The 21,502-nt window shown below is 49.2% G+C and overlaps 1 protein-coding gene across 3 annotated transcripts in view; it reads right to left on the bottom strand.

The window, feature by feature from the left end:
- The window catches only part of FGD5 (FYVE, RhoGEF and PH domain containing 5), a 124,778-nt gene that overhangs the window by 49,615 nt on the left and 53,661 nt on the right, over positions 1-21,502 (bottom strand). For all 3 annotated transcript variants that reach the window (XM_033210808.1, XM_033210806.1, XM_033210807.1), the window contains exons 3-5: positions 20,846-20,978; positions 4,261-4,319; positions 4,119-4,149 (exon numbers count right to left, since the gene is read on the bottom strand). In XM_033210808.1, the coding sequence (XP_033066699.1) occupies positions 4,119-4,149; positions 4,261-4,319; positions 20,846-20,978 (223 nt within the window). The remainder of the gene's footprint in view (positions 1-4,118; positions 4,150-4,260; positions 4,320-20,845; positions 20,979-21,502) is intronic.

Here is a 21,502-nt window from a genome sequence, read left to right as displayed (position 1 = left end):
GACCTAGGGAGACTGAATAAAGGGGGTGAATGCGGGAATGAAAGACAAGAGACAAAAGAGTGTATTTGGAAGAAGGGGTCACCTTGCCTCTAGTGGACAAGAGCCCTGAGCTTTACACAGCACTCTGTCTTTACTAGGCAAAAGAGATTGTGAGAAGGAGGGTGGAAGAAGGGGTCAGCTGCTCGGTCCAGAGTAAGCTTGCAAGACTGCTTGCTTTCTCTAGATGTCGCAGTAGATAACCTCAGCGCCAGGGACTGACTGCTTCCAGCATACCTTCTGTTGGCAGGCGCAGTCGTGAGTATGCCCACATTCTGCATTCATGATAAACGGTTTGCTGTTTGATCATATAGCCTCCAGTGGAATGCTGAGTTGGTCACATCCCACGGGCCTTTGGCTTCCTACATGAAGACACCTCCAGGTGATCCCAGCTCCTAGCCATCAGGTCACCCCCAGTCTTTGAATCTTCCAGTTGAGGCCCCAGACATCATGGAACAGAGACCAACTCCCACCACCATGCCCTGTCCAAATATCTAGTCCAGAGAATCTGTGAGCATAACATGGTTGTCTTATGCCACTAAGTTCTGGGGCACCACTAGTTTGAAGTGGTAACACTTGAGTTGAGACCTCAATGGGAAGATCGGGGTAGGCCACTCCAGTAGAGGGAAGAGCAAAACTGTGAGATGTGAACGCATTTGTGTTATTTGAAAAACAGTAACAAGGCCAGTGTGGCTGAAGGCAGTGATGAAGAAAACGGTAAAGGAGGTACTGCCAGAGAGGTGGAGAGGGGCCAGGTCATGTGGGCCTCCTGTGTGAGGAAACTTCTCCGGGGGCAGGATGGTGACAACTTCCAGAGTTCTCTCCCAATCAGCAGACTGGCTTCTGAACAGGCCTTCAATGCCTTAGCCCAAAGGAGCGACCCTTGGTAAGAACTTTTGGTTTCTTCTAGGAGAGACTTGCTTTAGACGAAAAAGCAGAGGACAGAAGGTGTCCAGGGGCCACACCTGTTCAAAATCTCTAGCTGTTTATATGTCTAGCTGTGAATATGTCTTTCCCTCCCTCATGCCCCTGCAGATTCTGCACAAAACTACAGTTCTGCAAATTATACTTACACAGAGTAATGTAAATTGTCTGTTCACATATTGATTTCTCCTCCCCACCTCCACCCCCTCTCCCTGCAAAACAAAAACTACTCAAGGGCCGGTTCTGAGCCTTATTCAGCTTTGGGGCTCCAAGGCCTATTTCAGTGCCTACAGTAAACATCCTGTGATGTTTCCAGAATGAATGGGCAATTCAGATGGACAGATGAATGGATGGATTGCTGGTTGGATGGGCAGATGAGGAATGGGTGGAAGGTTGGATGGGTGGGTAGACATTTGAGTAGGAGATTAATTGGGAGTGAATGAGTGCATGGGTGTGTCACTTAATGCATGAATAGATGAAAGGACAGATGAGTGGGTGAAAGGCTGGCTGGCTAGGTGGATGGGTAGAGACTGACAGACGAGCAGGTAAGGAATGCTCTTATGACTGGGTTCCTGGAAGGATGGAAGGCAGCCGTTAAACCAGAAGTCAGTAAGCTTTTTCTGTAAGGGGCCAGATGATAAATATTTTAAGCTTTGTGACCCACATATGGTTTCAGTCGTATATTCTCCTTTGTCTTTTTTCATAAATGTTTGAAAATGTAAACTCCATTCCTATGGAGCCCATAGGCTACACAAACCCAGGACCGTGGCCATCAGGATGACTGGAATTCACGGCAGCCACTGAGTTAGCTATAGCTACCATGTAACAAGCAACAGAGCTGCACCCCAAACACAGAAGGCCACCCCCACCCCCAACAACAATAGCACAATGTAGCCAGGACCTCTCCTGCTGGGGAGATTTGGGAGGCACCGTCAGCTCCTCCTTATCACTGGGGACAGCCTTGGTATCTCAACAGCATCAACCTCTAAGACAAAATTCTGAAGAACTTGCCAAGCTTAACAACCAGGGATAGATTCAAAGCTGAGGAGTGGTGGAGAGTGCCCAAAAGTCTATAGGTCTCCTTCAAGACTCATGTCCCTAGCTAGGACCTAGAGTTACACTAGGAGATGCCTGCCCCATTTATCCCCGTAAGCACTGATATAAAATACAGTTCTAGACCACAACTTCCTGCAACCAGCTTCTGAGTGGTGAATTTTTTTTTTTTGAGACAGAGTCTCGCTCTGTCACCCAGGCTAGAGTGCAGTGGCACGATCTCGGCTCACTGCAACCTCCGCCTCCTGGGTTCAAGTGATTCTCCTGTCTCAGCCTCCCGAGTAGCTGAGATTACAAGTGCCCACCACCATGTCTGACTAATTTTTGTATTTTTAGTAGAGATGGGGTTTCACCATGTTGGCCAGGCTGGTCTGGAATTCCTGATCTCAGGTGATCCACCCACCTTGGCCTCCCAAAGTGCTGCGATTACAGGCATGAGCTATCGCGCCCGGCCCTGAGTGATGACTTTTATGGGCTCTCCCTTCACCCCATCCTTAGGATATTATTATGGATTACGAGGGGCTTCAATGTCTTTCCAACTGGTAGGAGGCAGAGCAAACACAGATGCAAGTTTCCTAATTAAAACCCTCTTAAAAAGTCATAAAACAAAAATGCCCAGCCCCTCTGTCATGCTGCCAGCCCAGAAACAAGGGAGAGAGAAGAAAAAAAAAAATGGGAAACTGATCCTTCCGGCCTTTACCAAATAGATCTTTTAGGTGTAAAAGCTGAATGGGGGCTGGTACATTTCACACGTGAGGGCTTTGGGGTTCAAGAGTGCACACAGGCTTTCATCCTGAGGGGACAAAAATGAGGAGCTAAGAGCACCAGCCCAGAGTAATGCTCTATCTGCCCTCCTGGGTTCCCGGCTGCTATCAGCTCACGTGGGGATGTGATGCCAGGGTGACACTGTTGATAGGGACCTCAGCTGGGTTCAGCAAGAGGCCTGGCTTGGTGTTGAGTGCTCTGGTACACCCAGAGAAGGTCCCTGCCCCAAGGAGCTCCCAAGGCAGCCAGGAACACCCAGTGAATGCGAGGGCAGTGGCCTGGGAGCCAGGAGCCCCGGCACTTATCCTGGCTCCACCACTGTGTGACGCGGGCCATGTCACCTCCTCTGGGCTTCCACATCACCACCTACAAAATGTCCAGGTGTACATCCCCAGCTCTGACATTCTTGGAGATGGTGAATGATTCAAAGCACCATAGAACCCAATGCTCAACCATGGCAAGAGTGCAAATGGCCCAGAGAGCTCAAAGGAGCGGGGAGCCTGAGTCTTCCATGGTCCCCCACTTCCCAAGTCTTTGCTGTGCCCTCTTCTCACCCTTCCCTATGGCCTAGCCCCGAACATCACCTCCTCAGGGAAGCCTGCCCAAGGTTGTTGGTCACCCCCCTCATCCGTCCCCTTTGCTGGCCAGAGAGCTCCTGGGGAAGGGCCCTGTCTGATCTGTCTTCCCATTCTCCAGTTCTTGTCATGCAGCGAGAGTTCAAAACAATGTCTGCTGAACTGAATTGAGGTGACTACAAAGGGACACTCTGTGAGCTGTCCTGTGAGTTATGAAGGAGAGCACTGCCTGATGTTCAGGCTGTCCCCAAGTTTGGCCTCCTTTCCTCTGAAAGCCCAAAGGAGTACCCTCACCACCAGCTTAGGCACCACCACCCTGACGCTGAGACTGAGGAAGACTCTTGATACCCTCAGCTGCTCTGTCACCAGGCAGACACCTTTTCCATACGAACCTAAACATCACACACATACAGGTACACAAACTCACATACACAAACTCACACAGAGCAACGCCCAGAAACACCCCACTGTCCTCTTCCTGCCTTTCTCAGCAAGAGGGCTAAGGAAATCTCAAACATCCTGCTCAAAACCTCAGCCCATGCCCCCACGCACCCCATCCCTGAGCAAGGAGACGCATCCGCTGTCTGCCCCCAGAAGCACATTAATCAGGAGACAGGCTTCCCTGAAAAGCCTTGGTGAGTGCTTGCCTGCTGCCAGGCCTCTGCTAATGGAAATCACCTCTGTCTCCACATTGCTTTCCTGCCTCTTATATCACAGACTTCTAAAAGGGCAATTAGTTTTGGACAATTAAAATGATTAACTCACCAGATGTAAGTGCTGGAGCATCTCCACGTATCTGCAGAGGGAAAGAGGGTTGAGGCTGCATTAATCCCCATCCTATGTAAGCCCAGGAGGGTGACGTTTTGTTTATAAGCTCAAGGCCACAGGCACCTCCTTAGGGACTCACGCTTTCTCTGAAGATAGCAGTTCCTGTGCGATGACAAGGGCTCTGGACTGTCCTTCCACCTGTGGGAGGAAAGAGAGCAATCAGATGGGACAGGCATCAGTGGTTTCTAGGAGGCCACCATGCTGCTGGAGGCAAGTTCCAAGCATTTCTCAGACCATTTCCTGGTACTCATTACCTGTATGTTCTTCAACAACTTATTTAACCTCTCTGTACCTCAGTTTCCTCATCTGTAAATGTGGATTTTATTTTATTTTAAAAATGTATTTATTTTATTTGAGACAAGGTCTTGCTCTGTCACCCAGGCTGGAGTGCAGTGGCATGATCTCAGTTCCCTGTAGACTCGAACTCTCAGGCTCAAGCGATCCTCCTGCCTCAGCCTCCTGAGTAGCTGGGACTATAGGTATGCACCACCACACCTGGCTAATTTTTAAAATTTTTTGTAGAGACAGTGTCTCACTACATTGACCAGTTCAAGGCTGGTCTTGAACTCCTGGGCTGAAGCAATCCGCCCACCCTGGCCTCCCAAAGTGCTGAGATTATAGGCGTGAGCCACTGAGCCCAGCTATAAATGCAGATTTTAACAGCACCTAACTCTGAAGGTTGTTGAGCTAATGCCCAGCATGGCACCTGCCATTTAGTAAATGTTCAATGGCCATGGTGATGGTATGACCTTTATATCCCACTTCATGACCCCACCAATCTTGAGCAACCTGTGGTTCCCCGTACTGAGGAATTCTCTCTTTTCTCTTGCTTTTGTACATGTTGTTCCCTCGGCGTCCTTTCCCCCTCCTCTACCTGGCTAACTCCTAGTCAACCTGTAGGACTCAGCCACGGCAGCACCTCATCCAATAAGCCTCTCCTGATCCTCCTCACTCAATGGCCTGGGCTAGATATCCTTTCTGAGCATCCCCCTCTCATGACACTTATCATTACTGTGAAACAATCACATCTCTCCAGGAGGGCAGGGACCAGGAACTTCCACCTCTGCATGACCAGTGCTTAGCGTATGGCAGTTCTCTTTGTTGGCTGAAAGAGTGAGTGAGTCAGTGGGTGCACATTCATTCCCCTTGGGAAGCCCTAACTCTGCAGGCTGACCTCAGATGGTAAGCTGTTTAACCCATCTGAGCCCCAGTTTCCACAACTATATGATTTGGAAATAGACTGAGATTATGTCTATAAACAGGAAGGATGGGCAGGGCTGAGACAGATGCCTGGGCCTTCTGCCACAAGCAGGTTCCTGCTGGGTGGCCCCAAACCTGCCGGATATCAGACACAACTAGTGGCTGAGATCCAGAGATACAAAGACACGCTGTGGCGGCCTTGAAACTGACAGGGGAGGCTGTGAATGTGCAGGCATGGCTGGCTGTGGGTGGCCCATGGCAGAGCAGAGGGCACTCAGCTGGGAACACCTGCCTCCTGGTACAATTCTGCACAAGTCACTTTCAAGGTCAAGCCTCAGTTCCCCATATGTGGACAAATTAACTTCTAAATTCCCTTCTGTGCTGAACCCTGCGTGTTACTAAACTTGAGGAGCCACTCGTCAGGTGAGTGATCCACTCTAGTGATGAGAAAATCACTGCTGAGAAAGTCACTGCATAGTGTTGTGGTTAAAAGCATGGGTTCTGAGGCGGGGCACAGTGGCTCATGCCTGTAATCCCAGCACTTTGGGAGGCTGAGGTGGGTAGATCATGAGGTCAAGAGTTTGAGACCAGCCTGTCCAACATAATGAAACCCCATTCTACTAAAAATACAAAAAAAATTAGCCGGGCATGGTGGCAGGCGCCTGTAATCCCAGTTACTCGGGAAGATGAGGCAGGAGAATCGCTTGAACCCAGGAGGCAGAGGTTGCAGTGAGCTGAGACTGTGCCATTGCATTCCAGCCTGGGTGACTGAGTGAGACTCCATCTCAAAAAAAAAAAAAAAAAAAAAAAGCATGGGCTTTGGAACTAGGAAGTTTCCTGCCTCTGACTCTTATTTGTTGAACAAGACATTGAGCTCTCTGTGCCTCAATTTTCTTACCTGTGAAATGGCCACAGTAGGAGAATAGTATCCAGCACATATGCGTGTCATAAGGATCAGATGAGCATCTATATAATCTCTCACACTAGGAACTGTGCAGGGCACACGGCAAGTACTATGAAATTATTGGCCATCATTATCCTTGCTTTTGTCGCCGAGGTGGTGCCAGAAACAAAACCAAGTAACCAGGGATAGAATAAGAAAAAAAAATTTAGAGTCAAGTAGGGGAAAGGCCTTAACTGCAAAATGAAGGCTGGGCCACTCCTCTGACAGTAGCAGCAGAGAGAGTGGAAAGCAAATGGACTCTGGAATCAATCACATTCATTTCAAACCCAGCTCCAGCACTGTTTCATGGTATGACCTCTGGCAAGTCCCCATCTCTGAGCCTCAGTGTTTTCGCTGAGATCTGGTAGAGAATAACCAACCCAGTCTCACACACTGGCTTCTTGAGGACGCGTTTCTGACTCAGGGCCTCTGCACGTGCTGTTCCCTCTTCTTGCAATGCTCTTCCCCAGATCTTCTCACTTGTACTTTCTGGTTCTTAAGGTCTCTGCTCAAAAGTCACAACCTCAGCACAGTCACCCATGACTGCCTGACCTAATGAACACCCCAAATCATTTTCCACCCTGGGGTTTGTCCATCTTGGACTGTTGACATTTTGAAGAATAGTTTTTGCTGTAGAAGCTGTTCTTATGTATTACAGGACAACGAACAGCATCCCTGGCTTCTACCCACTGGATAACAACAGGAGCCTCCACTCCCTCATCCCCCACTGTGACAACCAAAAATGTCTTTAGACACTGCCAAATATCTTAGGGCTTGGGGTGCTGCAAAACGTCACCCCTGGTTAAGGACGCCTGCCCCATCTTTATCCTGCTGTGCTTTTCATCACAGCAGACACGCACCAGAGCAGCCTGGGCTCGCCCCTCTGCACTCAGCCTTCCTCACTCTGGAGCCTCAGAATGTGGCCACAATGGCACAAAGACAACTCTGCTGGAAGTCAAGATGCCTGGATCCTCCCCTAAACAAGGCCATGGGTGGCTGTATGGCTGTTGGCGAGCCCCTCTCGGATGCCTCTGTTTCCTCATCTGGCAAACAGGTGAGCGTTCCTACCCTGCCAGGATGAGATGACGTGATGGATGGCAGCCGTCACACCATACCCAAACTTCTGGAGTTGCCATCATAACCACTGTTACAATCTCCAAGCTGTCAAGGACATGCTTTTGGTAAGGTCCAGACATGGGCCCCTCTGCACGTCCCACCCAGCCCCTCCTGCCCAGACGTGCAGATTCTGGGTGGGATGCACGGGGCAGTCCTGCTTCAGTGACTCTGCGATGATGGATGTGTCTTCGCCAGGCGGCCAGCGGGGAGGCCTGGCAGGCTGTGTGCCCAAGGCTCGCAGAAACTGCTTCTGGGTGTTGCCCAACTGGGCCATTTAATATAGATGTTTGTTTAACCAGGAAATGAACTCCGAGGCTGACGGCAGCGTCCAGGGACAGGCTTCTGGGAACAGGGCTCCTCCCAGGAGTGTGGGGGTTGGGGGTGCCAAGGCCCATGCTATTGCTATGGCATTTCTCAGGGTGAAGCTATGGGTGTTAACATCAGGCCACCTGCCCCTGCCTGAGGCTGTCCCCAGGGCCACCAGCCTCCTCCCTGGTCCCCAGCAAACCAGCTGGTTCAACACTTGGGTATTCTGGGACCCAGGCAGGTCGGGAGGGGTAGTTCTTCCTCCAGGGAACCTCAGCGTTAGACAGTGGGTCACACAAAGAGTCAGGAATCCTGGTCCTCTGTCTCCATGCTTTAGTTTTTCCAACTGTAAAACTGAGTGCTCAGCCTCCTTCTAAGACATCAGTTCCCAAAATACAGTCTGAGAACCTCCGAGGGTCTGTAAGGTCCTCCCTTTTCCAACTACATATCTGTGTGAGCCTGGATATTATATTCATTTAAGTCAACCAAAACAATTCCAACCCACTGGATGGGCAAGTGGATAGGTGAATCCAGCTACCTTCTGTTCAGCAGACATTCGTATTTGTAAATGTAAAAATGTCACTCTTATCTCTGTTTCTTCTTGATTGTTTTAGAAACTGGGGTTGTTGTTGTTGTTGTTTTTGGTATAAAAGTGCTACTTGTATTAACATGTAATGGGTTTGTTATCTTAAAATGCATTACAAGATGTTTTAGAATTTTCTGATTTACTTTCTAAGGTGGTAAACATTGAAGAGATGTGATTCACAGAAATAAAGACTCTTTGGGGCCCTCAATCATTTTTAAGAGGGGAGGTGGGTCTGAGACCAAAAAGTTTTGAGAACCACTGTTTCAGAGGTTGTCACACAAAGACAGCAAAGGGTTGTGGATGGAAAAGCTCTTTGTAATCAGTAAAAAGCTACAGGGAAGTGAGGCATTAGCATAACTATATTATTACAGGGGCCAGGGAACCCCAGGCCTTTTGGCCTGTCCCTCAGGATGGTCCCCAAGTACGCCCAGGGTTCACACAATCCTTCCCCACAATGTCCTACCTGTGGGAGAGGAAGGAACAACCTCAAGATGCCTGTCTCGTCGCCTCCCCTCTCTGTGTACAGGCCTCCTGGGTCCACACCTGCTCGACCTTTAAGATGGTGTGGACTGATGTTAATACCCACCTCTTTCTTTCACTGGTCTCTGCCAGTCCTTTGCCAAGCTCCATGCCCCCAAGGCCTCTGTGTCTGGTTCAGCACACGCCCCCATTAGTTCAGACCTGTCCCCTTGCACCTGCGGTCACTGGGCACTCCAATCTGAATGCCCTGTGCTCACCTCCTCGAGACCTCCTCCTCAGATGTCTCTCAGCAGTGTCTCCCTCCACTCCTTCCAGCCTGGGCCTCACCCACACTCCACACTGTTCTGCCTCTGAAGTCCAGGCTTCCCACCTTTCGTCTTGGAACCAAGCTCCGACCCTCCATGCATCCTTGACTGACCTCTCTCTCACTCACTCTGAGCTCCAGCCTCCTAGCCATTCCTATAGCCTCCTTCTTCCATCACCTGCATCCTTGAGTGGCTACAGAGGCTCCCAGCACTTACAGAAAGGGACCCCTGTGGCTCAGCCCAGGACTGTTCCCAGTCCCCTCCACCACTCCTCCATGCCTCATGGAGCTCCAGGTGATCCCTTAAGCCCACTCTGTTTTTTCCTACCTCTGGGTGTGTTTGGCTCACACAGTTTTCCCATACCCAGAATCCCCACATACTCTCAATAAACATCTCTAGGTCACAGGCTACACCTGAGGTGCCCCCGATGCCCTGTATGCACCAGCCTCCTCTGCCACACAGCCCCCCTAAAATAACCCACATCTGCACACAAGGAAAGGGCCATCTTCTATGACTGTTTCAAGCCCTGGGGAAATTTTCCTTGTGAGTCTTCCACGTGTTGAGGGTCCCAGGAAGGGGACTGCTGGAGTATTCTGAAGTCACATCTGGAGATGGGAGAGTGGTCAGAAACCCAGATACATGGGGCATTAGGCTCCAGGAGAACAGACTCCAAGTCCCCGGGGGATCACCGGGGCAGGCAGGGAGCATAGGTCAGGGGGAACAGCACAGCCTTCACCAACTGCTAGAAAACTCAGAGACAAGGACTCAGGAAGAGGTGGCTCACTCTTTATCCCAGCTGTCACCTGTGTTCCTGGTGGCAGCACAGTAGGAAGAGGAGGCAGAGGAGAGTGAGCGCTTGCCAGGACAAGCGAGGGGAGAAGGACGGACCCAACAGTAGCCCCCTGGCTTCCCCAGGACCAGCTGGTCAGTTTCCAGATCATGCTGACTAGTCCAGTTCCTGAAGTTAGGCTGGTGTGAGTGTGGGTTTGGCCCAGCTACTTAAAAGACCTTTAATTTTGGAGAGATCTTTGGTTCTGGCTACAGTCTGTAACAAATTTGCAGAAGCAGCAATCTTGGAACTTGGAACTATCTTGGAACACCCTGAATAAGGGATCAGGAGGCCTGACTTCTACTCCTGACTTGGCCTCTAACCTGCTGAACAGCCCTGAGCAAGGAACGAGTGAAAAGCTTCAGTTTTCCTTCCAGTGAGCTCCTATATCACTGAAACTTTGTTGAACAGTAGCTCGCCACCTCTCCCTCCCTCCACCCCCAGCAACCACTACTCTACTCCTTGCTTCTGTGAATAAGGCTATTTTATTTTTTAGAGACTTAGGGATCTCATTCCATCACCCAGGCTGGAGTGTAGTGGCACCTGGGCTCAAGTGATCCTTCAGCCTCAGCCTCCTGAGTAGCTGGGACCACAGGCATGCACGCCATCACACCCAGTTAATTGTTTTATTTTTTATAGAGATGAGGTCTCACTGTGTTGCCCAGGCTGGTCTCCAACTCCTGGCCTCAAGCAAACCTCCTGCCTTGGCCTCCCAAAGTGCTGGGAACACAGGAATGAGCCACCATGCCTGGACCTATATTTTAGACACCTCATGTAAGTGGAATCATGCAGTATTTGTCCATCTGTGACTGGCTTCTTTCATTTAGCATCAAGCCCTCCAAGTTCATTCACATTGTTGCAAATGGCAGAATTCCCTTCCTTTTTATGGCTGAATAATATTCCATTGTATATACAGACCACATTTTCCTTATCCACTCACCCAAGGACGGGCATTAAGAGTGTAGATCTGGCCGGACGCGGTGGCTCACACCTGTAATCCCAGCACTTTGGGACGCCAAGGCAGGTGGATCACCTGAGGTCAGGAGTTCAAGACCAGCCTGACAAATATGGTGAAACCCCACCTCTACTAAAAATATAAAAATTAGCCGGGCATGGTGGCATGCGCCTGTAGTCCCAGCTACTCGGGAGGCTGAGGCAAGAGAATCTCTTGAACCTGGGAGGCGGAGATTGCAGTGAGCTGAGATCGTGCCACTGCACTCCAGCCTGGGTGACAGAGCTGCCTCAAAAAAAAAAAAAAAAAAAAAAAAAGTGTAGCTCTTACATTAAACATTCTTGCCACAGTGAAAAGAAACAGTGGTCCCTAAATGCGTCTTTCAGCTCTCTCACCTTTTGGAATCCTAAGAGAGCGGCTGTGATTGTGATTAGCAGCTCCCCATGTCTGATGGCAGGAAAGGGCCAGTGCTGGCTCAAACAAGACACAGCCCTCCCCATCTCACTTAATTCCAGAAAGGTCCAGCCATGACTTCAAACAGCCAGCTAATGGCTGGATTCTATGCCTTCGTCCCATCTGTTCTTGCCTCCTATAAACTTTCCTCCTCCTTTCTATTTAACTACATCCTGCTCTCTTCCAAGGAGCACTCAGGCCTCATCACCTCCTGGAAGCCTTCCTGACTGCTCTGACTCTTACAGCACAGAACCCTTCCACTGCTCGTGGTTTAGTTCACACAGCTGGGTATGGGGGTTGCCCCTGAGACCTAAAAATAAAATCCTAAACTCCTCGACTGACTGAACAAGCCCCTTCTTGACCAAGGGAATGCCAGAAAAACCTTAAAGATTGAGTTTCCAGTCACGACATGATGGGAGATTGGACACGCATCATTATACTCCTTCCCTCTTTCAGTTTAGACACAACATCTGATCAGCACTAATGTTAAAATAGAGATCACAAGACTGACAGAATGGACTCTGGGGCGATAAGATACCAAATTATAAACAAGACCTAAGGTTGTGCCAGGCAAGGGTTAAGCCACACACGCCACACTTAACTCTGTTCTCACTGCCCTAAGGTTTTTCTTTTTCACCAGCAGCTAAACAAGCACTGGCCTCAAGATAAGCAATGTTGAAACAATTGCAGCTCTTCCACCGTCAGACACTAACTAAGCCCCCTGTTCTGCCAGCCAAGCTACAGCTCTGATTGGACAAGAGACTGACTTCTATGACTTTCTCCCAATAAGAGACCACTGACCATGGACTGGCTCTGGGTGGTTTGAGAAGGCTGTGCACTGAGTGCCTTCATGCTGCCCCTGCTTTGTCTTTTGACATATAAGGCCTAACTGTAATACATTTACATGTTAAATCTCCACCCCAAGGTGAACATGGGGCACATGCAACAAGCATGCTTGCTTATCACACGTACACACTGCCTTCTTTTATGAATATCCACAGCTCCTCCTATAACTTGATGAATATGCAAACTTGTCCAACCCCTGCAGCATAAATTCCTGTTTTACCCCTCCCTCCCTCAAAGCAGGTGCTTTGAGTATCTGCTTTGAGAAGCTGCTATAGACTTTAGCCAGAAGCTGCACTTCCCAGCCCACGAGAACAGCCACCTTTCAGACTGTAAACCTTTATAAGAAATAGTCTTTTCTCCAAATTTATAGATCTTGTCATTTTTCAGTCAAATTCCATAATCTTTCCATCTCATGTGCAACCTTGGTTTATTTTTAAAAAGTGTGACACAACATTCAGAGAAGTACATAAAATATGAATACAAAGTTTAAAGATCATCACGTGAACTGCTTTTTCATTCTCCAACTCAACTGTAAGTTCCCCAAAGCTGGGACCCCATTAGCTTCTTCTGTGGCATCTCCCAGAGCCGAGGGCACCACGAGTGCTCCACATAGACTGGGTGATTGCTGCACATAGACCAGAGTTCAGACTTCAGTGAGCACACGCGAGTCACTGAGGATCTTGTCAACAGGCAGATCTGGGTTCGGCAAGTCTGGGGTGGGACCTGGGATGCTGTGTTTCTAATGATCCCCCAGGTGCTACGGTGCTGTTGATCCACAAATGGCACCTTGGCCATAGGCCATTGAGAGAGAGAGAGTGATCACCACCAAGTCAGGCAGGAGAAAGCAAGACTGAGTATCACCTGTGGCCCACATCCCAAACAGTAGAGCAAAGGGCATGTCTGAGACTTAACAGAGAGGAAACTCAGCCACAGAACAAGCTCTCCCAGGGCCAGGGGATCCTAACCTGCCCAGCCCTTTGACCCTGGCTGCCTTCAATCCTCCCAAGGCCCTCAGCAAGGCGTGTGAGGCACACATGTACCCAGGATGCCTTCCAGAACCTTGGAGCCCCTCTTCTCTCCCATCCCCTCTGAGTTGTGTCTGCCTCCCTCTCCCTCCTCTGCCACCTGCCTTACAATGTCTCTTGTGTTAACTGTACTGAAATGCAGTACTCTCTGCATGGCTACGGGGGAGCCAGGGTGAAGCAACAGGAATATTAAAGATGCAGGTTGGACTCCCAGCTCTGCCACTCACTGTGCAGAGTAAGTTACACAGGGCCAAACAAGTGTTTTCATTTTATTAAACTGTCAGGCATTTGAGTTTGTTTTTCTTATGGAAATGCACAAACTGGTTCTAAATGTTTTCATTTGCTCATTAACTTATTTGAAGATATTCATTGACTACATCTTAATGTACTAGGCAGCAAGGACACACCCATGAACAGGATAAACACAGCGTCTGCCCTCCTGGAATGACTGCCAGGGAAAGGCAAACAATGTGCAAGAAAACAGAGAAATAAAGAACAAGACTACAGCATAAGGAAATAGCTAGGAATGCTGTGACAGAGCATGGAAGAAGATCTAGGAGCCCTCTCTGAGGAGGTGACATTCAAATTGAGACCTATAGCCAGCCACAGGGCAGGGAGGACATTTCTGGTGGAGGAAACTCCAAGAGCTAGGAATCCAACTTACAAGGGATGTAAAGGACCTCTTCAAGGAGAACTACAAACCACTGCTTAGTGAAATAAAAGAGGACACAAACAAATGGAAGAACATACCATGCTCATGGATAGGAAGAATCAATATCATGAAAATGGCCATACTGCCCAAGGTAATCTATAGATTCAATGCCATCCCCATTAAGCTACCAATGACTTTCTTCACAGAATTGGAAAGAACTGCTTTAAAGTTCATATGGAACCAAAAAAGACCCCGCATTGCCAAGACAATCCTAAGCCAAAAGAACAAAGCTGGAGGCATCACGCTACCTGACTTCAAACTGTACTACAAGGCTATAGTAATCAAAACAGCATGGTACTGGTACCAAAACAGACATATAGAACAATGGAACAGAACAGAGCCCTCAGAAACAATACCACACATCTACAGCCATCTGATCTTCGACAAACCTGACAAAAACAAGAAATGGGGAAAGGATTCCCTATTTAATAAACAGTGCTGGGAAAACTGGTTAGCCATAAGTAGAAAGCTGAAACTGGATCCTTTCCTTACTCCTTATACGAAAATTAATTCAAGATGGATTAGAGCCTTAAATATTAGACCTAAAACCATAAAAACCCTAGAAGAAAACCTAGGTAATACCATTCAGGACATAGGCATGGGCAAGGACTTCATGTCTAAAACACCAAAAGCAATGGCAACAAAAGCCGTAATTGACAAATGGGATCTAATTAAACTAAAGAGCTTCTGCATAGCAAAAGAAATTACCATCAGAGTGAACAGGCAGCCTACAGAATGGGAGAAAATTTTTGCAATCTACTTATCTGACAAAGGGCTAATATCCAGAACCTACAAAGAACTCAAATTTACGAGAAAAAAACAACCCCATCAAAAAGTGGGCAAAGGATATGAACAGACATTTCTCAAAAGAAGACATGCATGCAGCCAACAGGCACATGAAAAAATGCTCGTCATCACTGGCCATCAGAGAAATGCAAATCAAAACCACGAGATACCATCTCACACCAGTTAGAATGGCAATCATTAAAAAGTCAGGAAACAACAGGTGCTGGAGAGGATGTGGAGAAATAGGAACACTTTTACACTGTTGGTGGGATTGTAAACTGGTTCAACCACTGTGGAAAACAGTATGGTGATTCCTCAAGGATCTAGAACTAAAAATACCATATGACTCAGCCATCCCATTACTGGGTATATACCCAAAGGATTATAAATCATGCTGCTATAAAGACACATGTACACGTACGTTTATTGCAGCACTATTCACAATAGCAAAGACTTGGAATCAACCCAAATGTCCATCAGTGACAGACTGGATTAAGAAAATGTGGCACATATACACCATGGAATACTATGCAGCCATAAAAAAGGATGAGTTGGTGTCCTTTGTAGGGACATGGATGCAGCTGGAAACCCATACATCTGTCAACGAATGAATGGGCAAACAAAATGTAGTCCACCCATACGATGGAATCAAACTCAGTATTAAAGGGGAAGGAATTCCAACCCCTACTACAGAGAGGATGAACCTTGAGGACATTATGCTAATTGAATAAGCCACTCACAAAAGAACGAATACTGTAGGATTCCACACGTGTGAAGTCCCTAGAGTAACTGAACTCATAGAGATGGAAAGTGGCATGGTGGCTGCCAGGGGCTAGGGGAGGAGGTATGGGGAGTCAGTGTCTAAAGGGGGCAGAGTTTCAGTCTGGGAAGAGGAAAAAGCTCTCGAAAGGAATGGTGGTGATGGCTGCATGGCAGTGTAATGTGCTTCATGCCACTGCACTGCATACTTAAAAATAGTTACAATGGAGGATTTTATGTTATGTGTATTTTCCCACAATTTTTTAAAAATGGAAAAATTAAGGCATGCTGTGTCTAAGATGCCCCCACCCCCAATCCCAGGAGCTCTGTTCCCCATAACCATAGCCAGTTTTTTGTTGTTGTTGTTGTTTGTTTGTTTTGTTGTTGCTGTTGTCTTAAGGCAGAGTCTTGCTCTATTGCCCAGGTTGGAGTGCAGTGGCACCATCTTGGCTCATTGCAACCTCTGCCTCCTGGGTTCAAGCAATTCTCCTGCCTTAGCCTCCAAAGTAGCTGGGACTAGAGACACGTGCCACCACGCCCAGCTAATTTTTTGTATTTTTAGTAGAGATGGGGTTTGACCATGTGAGCCAGGATGGTCTCGATCTCCTGACTTTGTGATCCACCCACCTCGGCCTCCCAAAGTGCTGAGATTACAGGCATGAGCCACCATGCCTGGCCGCAAGTTTGTTTTTTATAGCACTTTTTACCACCTAATCCCATCTTAGGAGTTTTCTGGTTTACCTTCCATCGCCTTCTCTAGAATGTGAAACTCCAACAGCGCAGGCAGGGACTGGTCTGACTTGTCACTGCTGTATCTTCAGCCCTTGAAAGGGTGCATGTTGGTCCTTCCTGACAATGAGCCAGGCACAGAGTAGATGCTCAGTACATACTTACTGAATAAATAAGTTTCTGTGGAAGAAGAGGAGGGACTGGGAGTAATCGAGTGAAGATACAGACAGAAGAGAGGCAGACAGTGGAGAGAGTTCATGTTCACTAGATGAGTATTGTTTTCTGGGAGTGGGAAGCACAGGCTGTGGTTCAGAGGCCCTTCCCCAGGGCCCAGGAGAAGCAAGCATTTGCAGTGGAGCCAGCGTGCAGCTGTGCATCTAGGTCTAGAAGTCCACAGCACAGAGAAAGTACATGGTGGTGTTTAACCCCAGCTGGGGACTGGTCCAATGGCAACCACCAGTTGGAGGCAGATGGTCAAGGCAAGGCTATGGGGGCAAGGACCAGGGACACCGGTCAGCTAGCCCAGCAAGAGCAGAGCTCTGGGCATGTGGGCCTGGCTGGGCAGGAGGAGACCTGCCACAGAGGGTGTGATGACAGGAAGGGTCTGTTCCAGAGACAGGCCAAACTGGGAAACAAATGTGGCCATGAGACTCAGGTGAAGGAGGGGATCCCTAGGAGGGGCTGCTGGCTGCTGGGCTGGTCTTAGGGAGCTGGTGTTTAGCCTCAAAAGGCCCCACTAGGCTCATTGTCAGGGAGGGCCAACACGCCAGCAAGCCTCTGAATGTCTCCTTTCATAAGGAGAGCTATTTTTAAGTCTTTCTTGGTTTCCTTCTCTCCTCCCTCTTTCCTTCCACCTACAGCCTTTGTGTGTCTATGAGTGGGAGCGAGGAGAGGTCAGACATGTGGATGGACCAGTGGTGCTCAGCCTCCTGTCCTGCTCCCAAAACCTCTCCCATCAAGACTTGGCTACTCCAAAACATCCAGGAAGGGCAGGGCTCACCATTGCACCCCCAAACACACCTCCTGAGGCCCACAGGGTGACCACTCCTCACTCACACCTTCCCTGGTCTGCTCTTCTGAGGTGGTGGAGACAGAAAATCTTGCTCCCATGTCCCACACAATGTGACTAGGGCATGGAGATGAGAGGTCTTTGCCTTTTAGAGAAACTGAATTCTCAGCCACAGTGGAGGACAAATGAGGATGGAGACACGACCCTTCTCCCCACACCTACCCTACCAAAAATCCTCCTGCAGAAAAGAGGTGAGGAAGGTCACTCACTCGGGAAACCTCTCTTCCCATCTCCACAGTAGTTCCATGGTTGGGGAGCTCTGGGCACCAAGGGCGGCCAGGGAGTCTGCTGTCACAGCCTCTTGGGGGCTACATGGCAGTGGATATGGAGATTTAAAACGTGCCTGCTCTCTGGTCCATTGATTGCCTTCTGGGATCTACCCTCCAGAAAATCTTTTATGTGCATAAGGAGGTGTGTGAACAAGTCCACTGCAGTGCTGATGGTACTAGAAACACTGTAAGCATACTGCAGCGAGGAGATGGCTAAATAAACCATAGCACATCTGGAAAATGGAATACTATGCAGCCATAAAAACATTTAACTCAGAACTCTATGTATCAATGTGGGAATATCTCTGGGGTATTACTGAAGGAACCCAACTAAGTTACTCCAGGTTACTTATAGTTTGATATCATATATGTAAAAATAACAAATCCACAAAACAATACACTGTGTGTTTAAGGGAATGGGGACTAGGAATGAGAGTTCAAGGGAACTGCAGTGATTTACATGTTCCATGGTAGAGCATGCCTTGTGCAATGAAAGTGTAGGTTTTAACTTCAACTCTGCTATATATAATGCAAGCCTCATAAGAGGAGTGCAGGGATGTCCAATCCTATGGCAGATGAAAAGTCTGTACTCTGGAGAGTGAACTGATCTGCTGGAAAGATGAGCCTAGACTCACACACCTCCTCCCTGCTCTCGGGATGACTGGATGCTCCTGCCTCTGACCCTGGCCCTGCTCTGGCTGGCCATAGGCTCTGCCTAGCTCTGGCCCCCACAGGACACATGAAGGACCCCTGTCCAAGGCAGGGCTGCCTCAGCCTCATGACCCCAGCGTGTCACTGCTGAGTCCCAGTTGAACTTGGGCAGGTTGCTTCCCTGTTCAGGCTCCCAGTCTCAATCAAAAGCTCTAACCTTTGTATGCTCTTTTACTGAGTGGCAGGCATTGTTCTAGGTCTCCTTAGGCTTATTTACTTTCATAACTATTCTGAAGCAGGTACTATTACTACTATCCCAACCTTAGAGATGGGGAAACCTAGGAGCAGAGTGGTCAGGAAGTTGCCCAACTCACTCAGCCAGCAAGGGTCAAAGCTGAGTCTGAACTTTAGTCCCTAGGCTGCTCTACCACTTGCCAGCTCCTTATTCCTGGGAGTGTCCAAGCAGTGTCTGGGAGACCAGATCCTGGGTAATAGCCAATGTCCAGGGCCCCAGAATTGCACGAATTCACACCTTTAGAATGGTCCTGAGCAGGACAGGCCCTCTCCTCCCATACTCAACCTCTGTCTCTAGGATTCAGAAACAATAGATAATTATTACGCCCCTATTGCATGGCCAACACTCTCACATTTGTGCTCCCATTCAACCCTCCCACAGCCCTGCAGTTACTATTAGTGCTCTCTTTCAGAGATGAGGAATGACTGGCCTGCAGTGACACAGCCAGAAGAAGAGATGTGGGGGGTCCCAGAGGAGGGTTTAACAGAGAACTTGGTGACTGTGGTGGGGTACATCACAAGAGCGGGGGAACTCTGAGGTACAGAGAGTTGCACACAGTGGGCTCCACTGCTCCATCAGCCCTCCAACATTCTCGTGGCCAGTACCAGATTCCTGGTTTCAGGGTGGGGACCAAATCTTTGATGGCAACTATTTCTGCTCCCAGATTCCATGACCTCAGGGATGCCCAGAAAACCCAAAATCATCTCTAAATGGGCACCATTAACTCAAGGCTCTCCTCCCTTCTCCACAAAGAGACAACATTCCTTCTTGGGAGAGGAGGAGGAGTGGAGAGGTCAGAGAAGGCCTGCAGTGATAGACAACTCTGGACTTGGAGCCAGCCAGAGCTGTGCTTGAGACCTGACCCCTTCGTTCACTAGCTGTGTGGCCTTGGGCAAGTTACTTAACCTCTCAGAACCTCTGTGTCCTCAACTGTAAAACAGAGATAATGGTGCCAACTGTGAAGCTGTTGTAGGAGTCAAAGAGATGACAAACATGGACAACCTCAGGAAAGAGACAGATACATGGCTCAGTACCTAGAAAGGATGAGGCAGCAGGGAGATGAGTGAGAGGGGACGGGCAGGGTGTGAAGGAGCCACTGGAGGGAGAAGGGACTGCGGGGGAAGAGGCAGGAGAGAAGAGGGGAGTAACTCTCTTCAGGGCTCCTGTAGCACTTGGTAAGTAACTTTATGAAAACACAGTCCAGAGAGATCAGTGGATTTTTAAAAGAAATCACCTTTGTGGAAAGAAAACGAGACACCCCCATTTGGCCAGTGCTTGGTGTCAGGCACCTTTACTGAGGGCATCCACTTGCAATGGTCTTTCATCAATGTGGCAAAGCTAACTTAGGCTTGGAAGGGGCGGATGATGGCGAGTGGGAGGCAGGTGCAGAATAAGGTGCAGAGGTCTGTTGGGAAGTGGGGAAAGGGGCCACTTCACTCTCTGCCTCTCCAGTCACCTCTCAACATGCAGGCATGGCCCGGAAGATGGGTGGGGTGGGTGGGGGCATTTCACTCTTTCTAGCCCATTTCCTGCAGTGGTCATGTTCCCTCCAGAACAAATGCCTGAGCCCCATATCACCCAGTGACGTTTCCTGGGATGCCACCGACCAGCCACATGCCCTAGGCTGGTTCTTCACCTCTACCCGTTTCTGCAAATGTACATTGTGGGAAGCAATTGGTGACTCTGAGAAGGGGTGTATGGAAGGGTTGGGACTTTGTCAGTGAGTAGGTGAAGGCCAGCTTACCCTGAGTGTCCAATAGACAGCATATATTACCCCCATCAGCACTGATGCACCCGTGCCCAGCAATGAGGTCTGGGTTTTCACTGTGACGTGGCCCCCAACTCACCATCAGCCTCTAGACAACAACCTCCCTCCAGCAACTCCGTCCCCTCACAGCACTACTGCAGGCCCAGGGAAACCAGCTTTCATCTAAAACTGCTTTCAGCTCACAAAATTCCCTTATAGCCTTTAACACATCTCACCCTCATGATGTTCACTTCATAGACGAGGAAACTGAGGCCCAGGGTGTCCGAGGTTATTAGAAGCTAGGCTGGTCTTCATTCAAATCAGGCAGTTCTATTCCACATCATCTACAAAGGCTCCAGAAAGCCCCAAACTTCATCAGACTCCAGTGAATACCGGCAGGAGCAGCTGCCCTTGCATCACCGAGGCAGGCCCCAGAAGGCGATGCTTCCTAGAGCCCTGATGCTGAGTGTCTCAGTCCCCGCATCCAGCTGGGGCCAGCTATCTGCAAACAGCTCCCTCCGCACCAAGGGAAGGAGCAGATCTGTTACAACCATCTCTCCACCTTCACGTCTCTGATGCCCACGGCCTACCTGTGGGGTGCCCTACCTTGTGGGTGAGGCTGGGGTCTCTTGAAGCACTGTCATCCTCCTCTGAGCTTCTCTGCTCTTCATCCGACGTGAGGTCCTCTTTGGGGGCTGCCGACGAGATGGGACAGACTTTGTAGGGCTCTGTGTAGGCGCTGGGTCAGAGCAGGGGAAAGAAGGGTTAGAGCTTTTTGTTTAGCAAAGGCAAAGTGAACCTACCAGGGGTGCCATTCGAGCCACAGGGACAGAAAATAAGAAGGAAGACTCAGGCACAAACCTCCTACTTCCCCACCCCAGCCATACTAGCTTCCATGTGGAGCCCTGAACACACCAGGCCCTTGCTGCCCAGTGCCTTTGCACATGTTAAGACACACTCACTTCCCTGCAGACATGGGGCAGGCTTCCATGCCAAAGGAAGGCCCGAATAACTCACGATGCGGGCAGGAGATGTTGAGTCTGAGTGGTCTGGGATCTGGACTGGCCTAGTCAGGTAGCAGCATTAGTCCTTAAGGTGGCAGTGTGCTCTGGGCCTGAGTAAGGGATGCAATGATGTGGTGGACACAATCCAGGACACGTATTCCAGCCCCTAGGCCCGGCCTTGCCATCTGCTAGATCACAGACAAGACACCGCTCAGGGCATCAGTTCCCACTCAGCTGCACAGCAACAAGGATTCCTGTC

Source organism: Trachypithecus francoisi, unplaced genomic scaffold, assembly GCF_009764315.1.
Source record: "Trachypithecus francoisi isolate TF-2019V2 unplaced genomic scaffold, Tfra_2.0 Lachesis_group0, whole genome shotgun sequence".
Lineage (NCBI taxonomy): Eukaryota > Metazoa > Chordata > Mammalia > Primates > Cercopithecidae > Trachypithecus > Trachypithecus francoisi.
The sequence above is the reverse complement of the archived record's forward strand: the minus strand, read 5'-3'. Positions and strand labels throughout refer to the sequence as shown.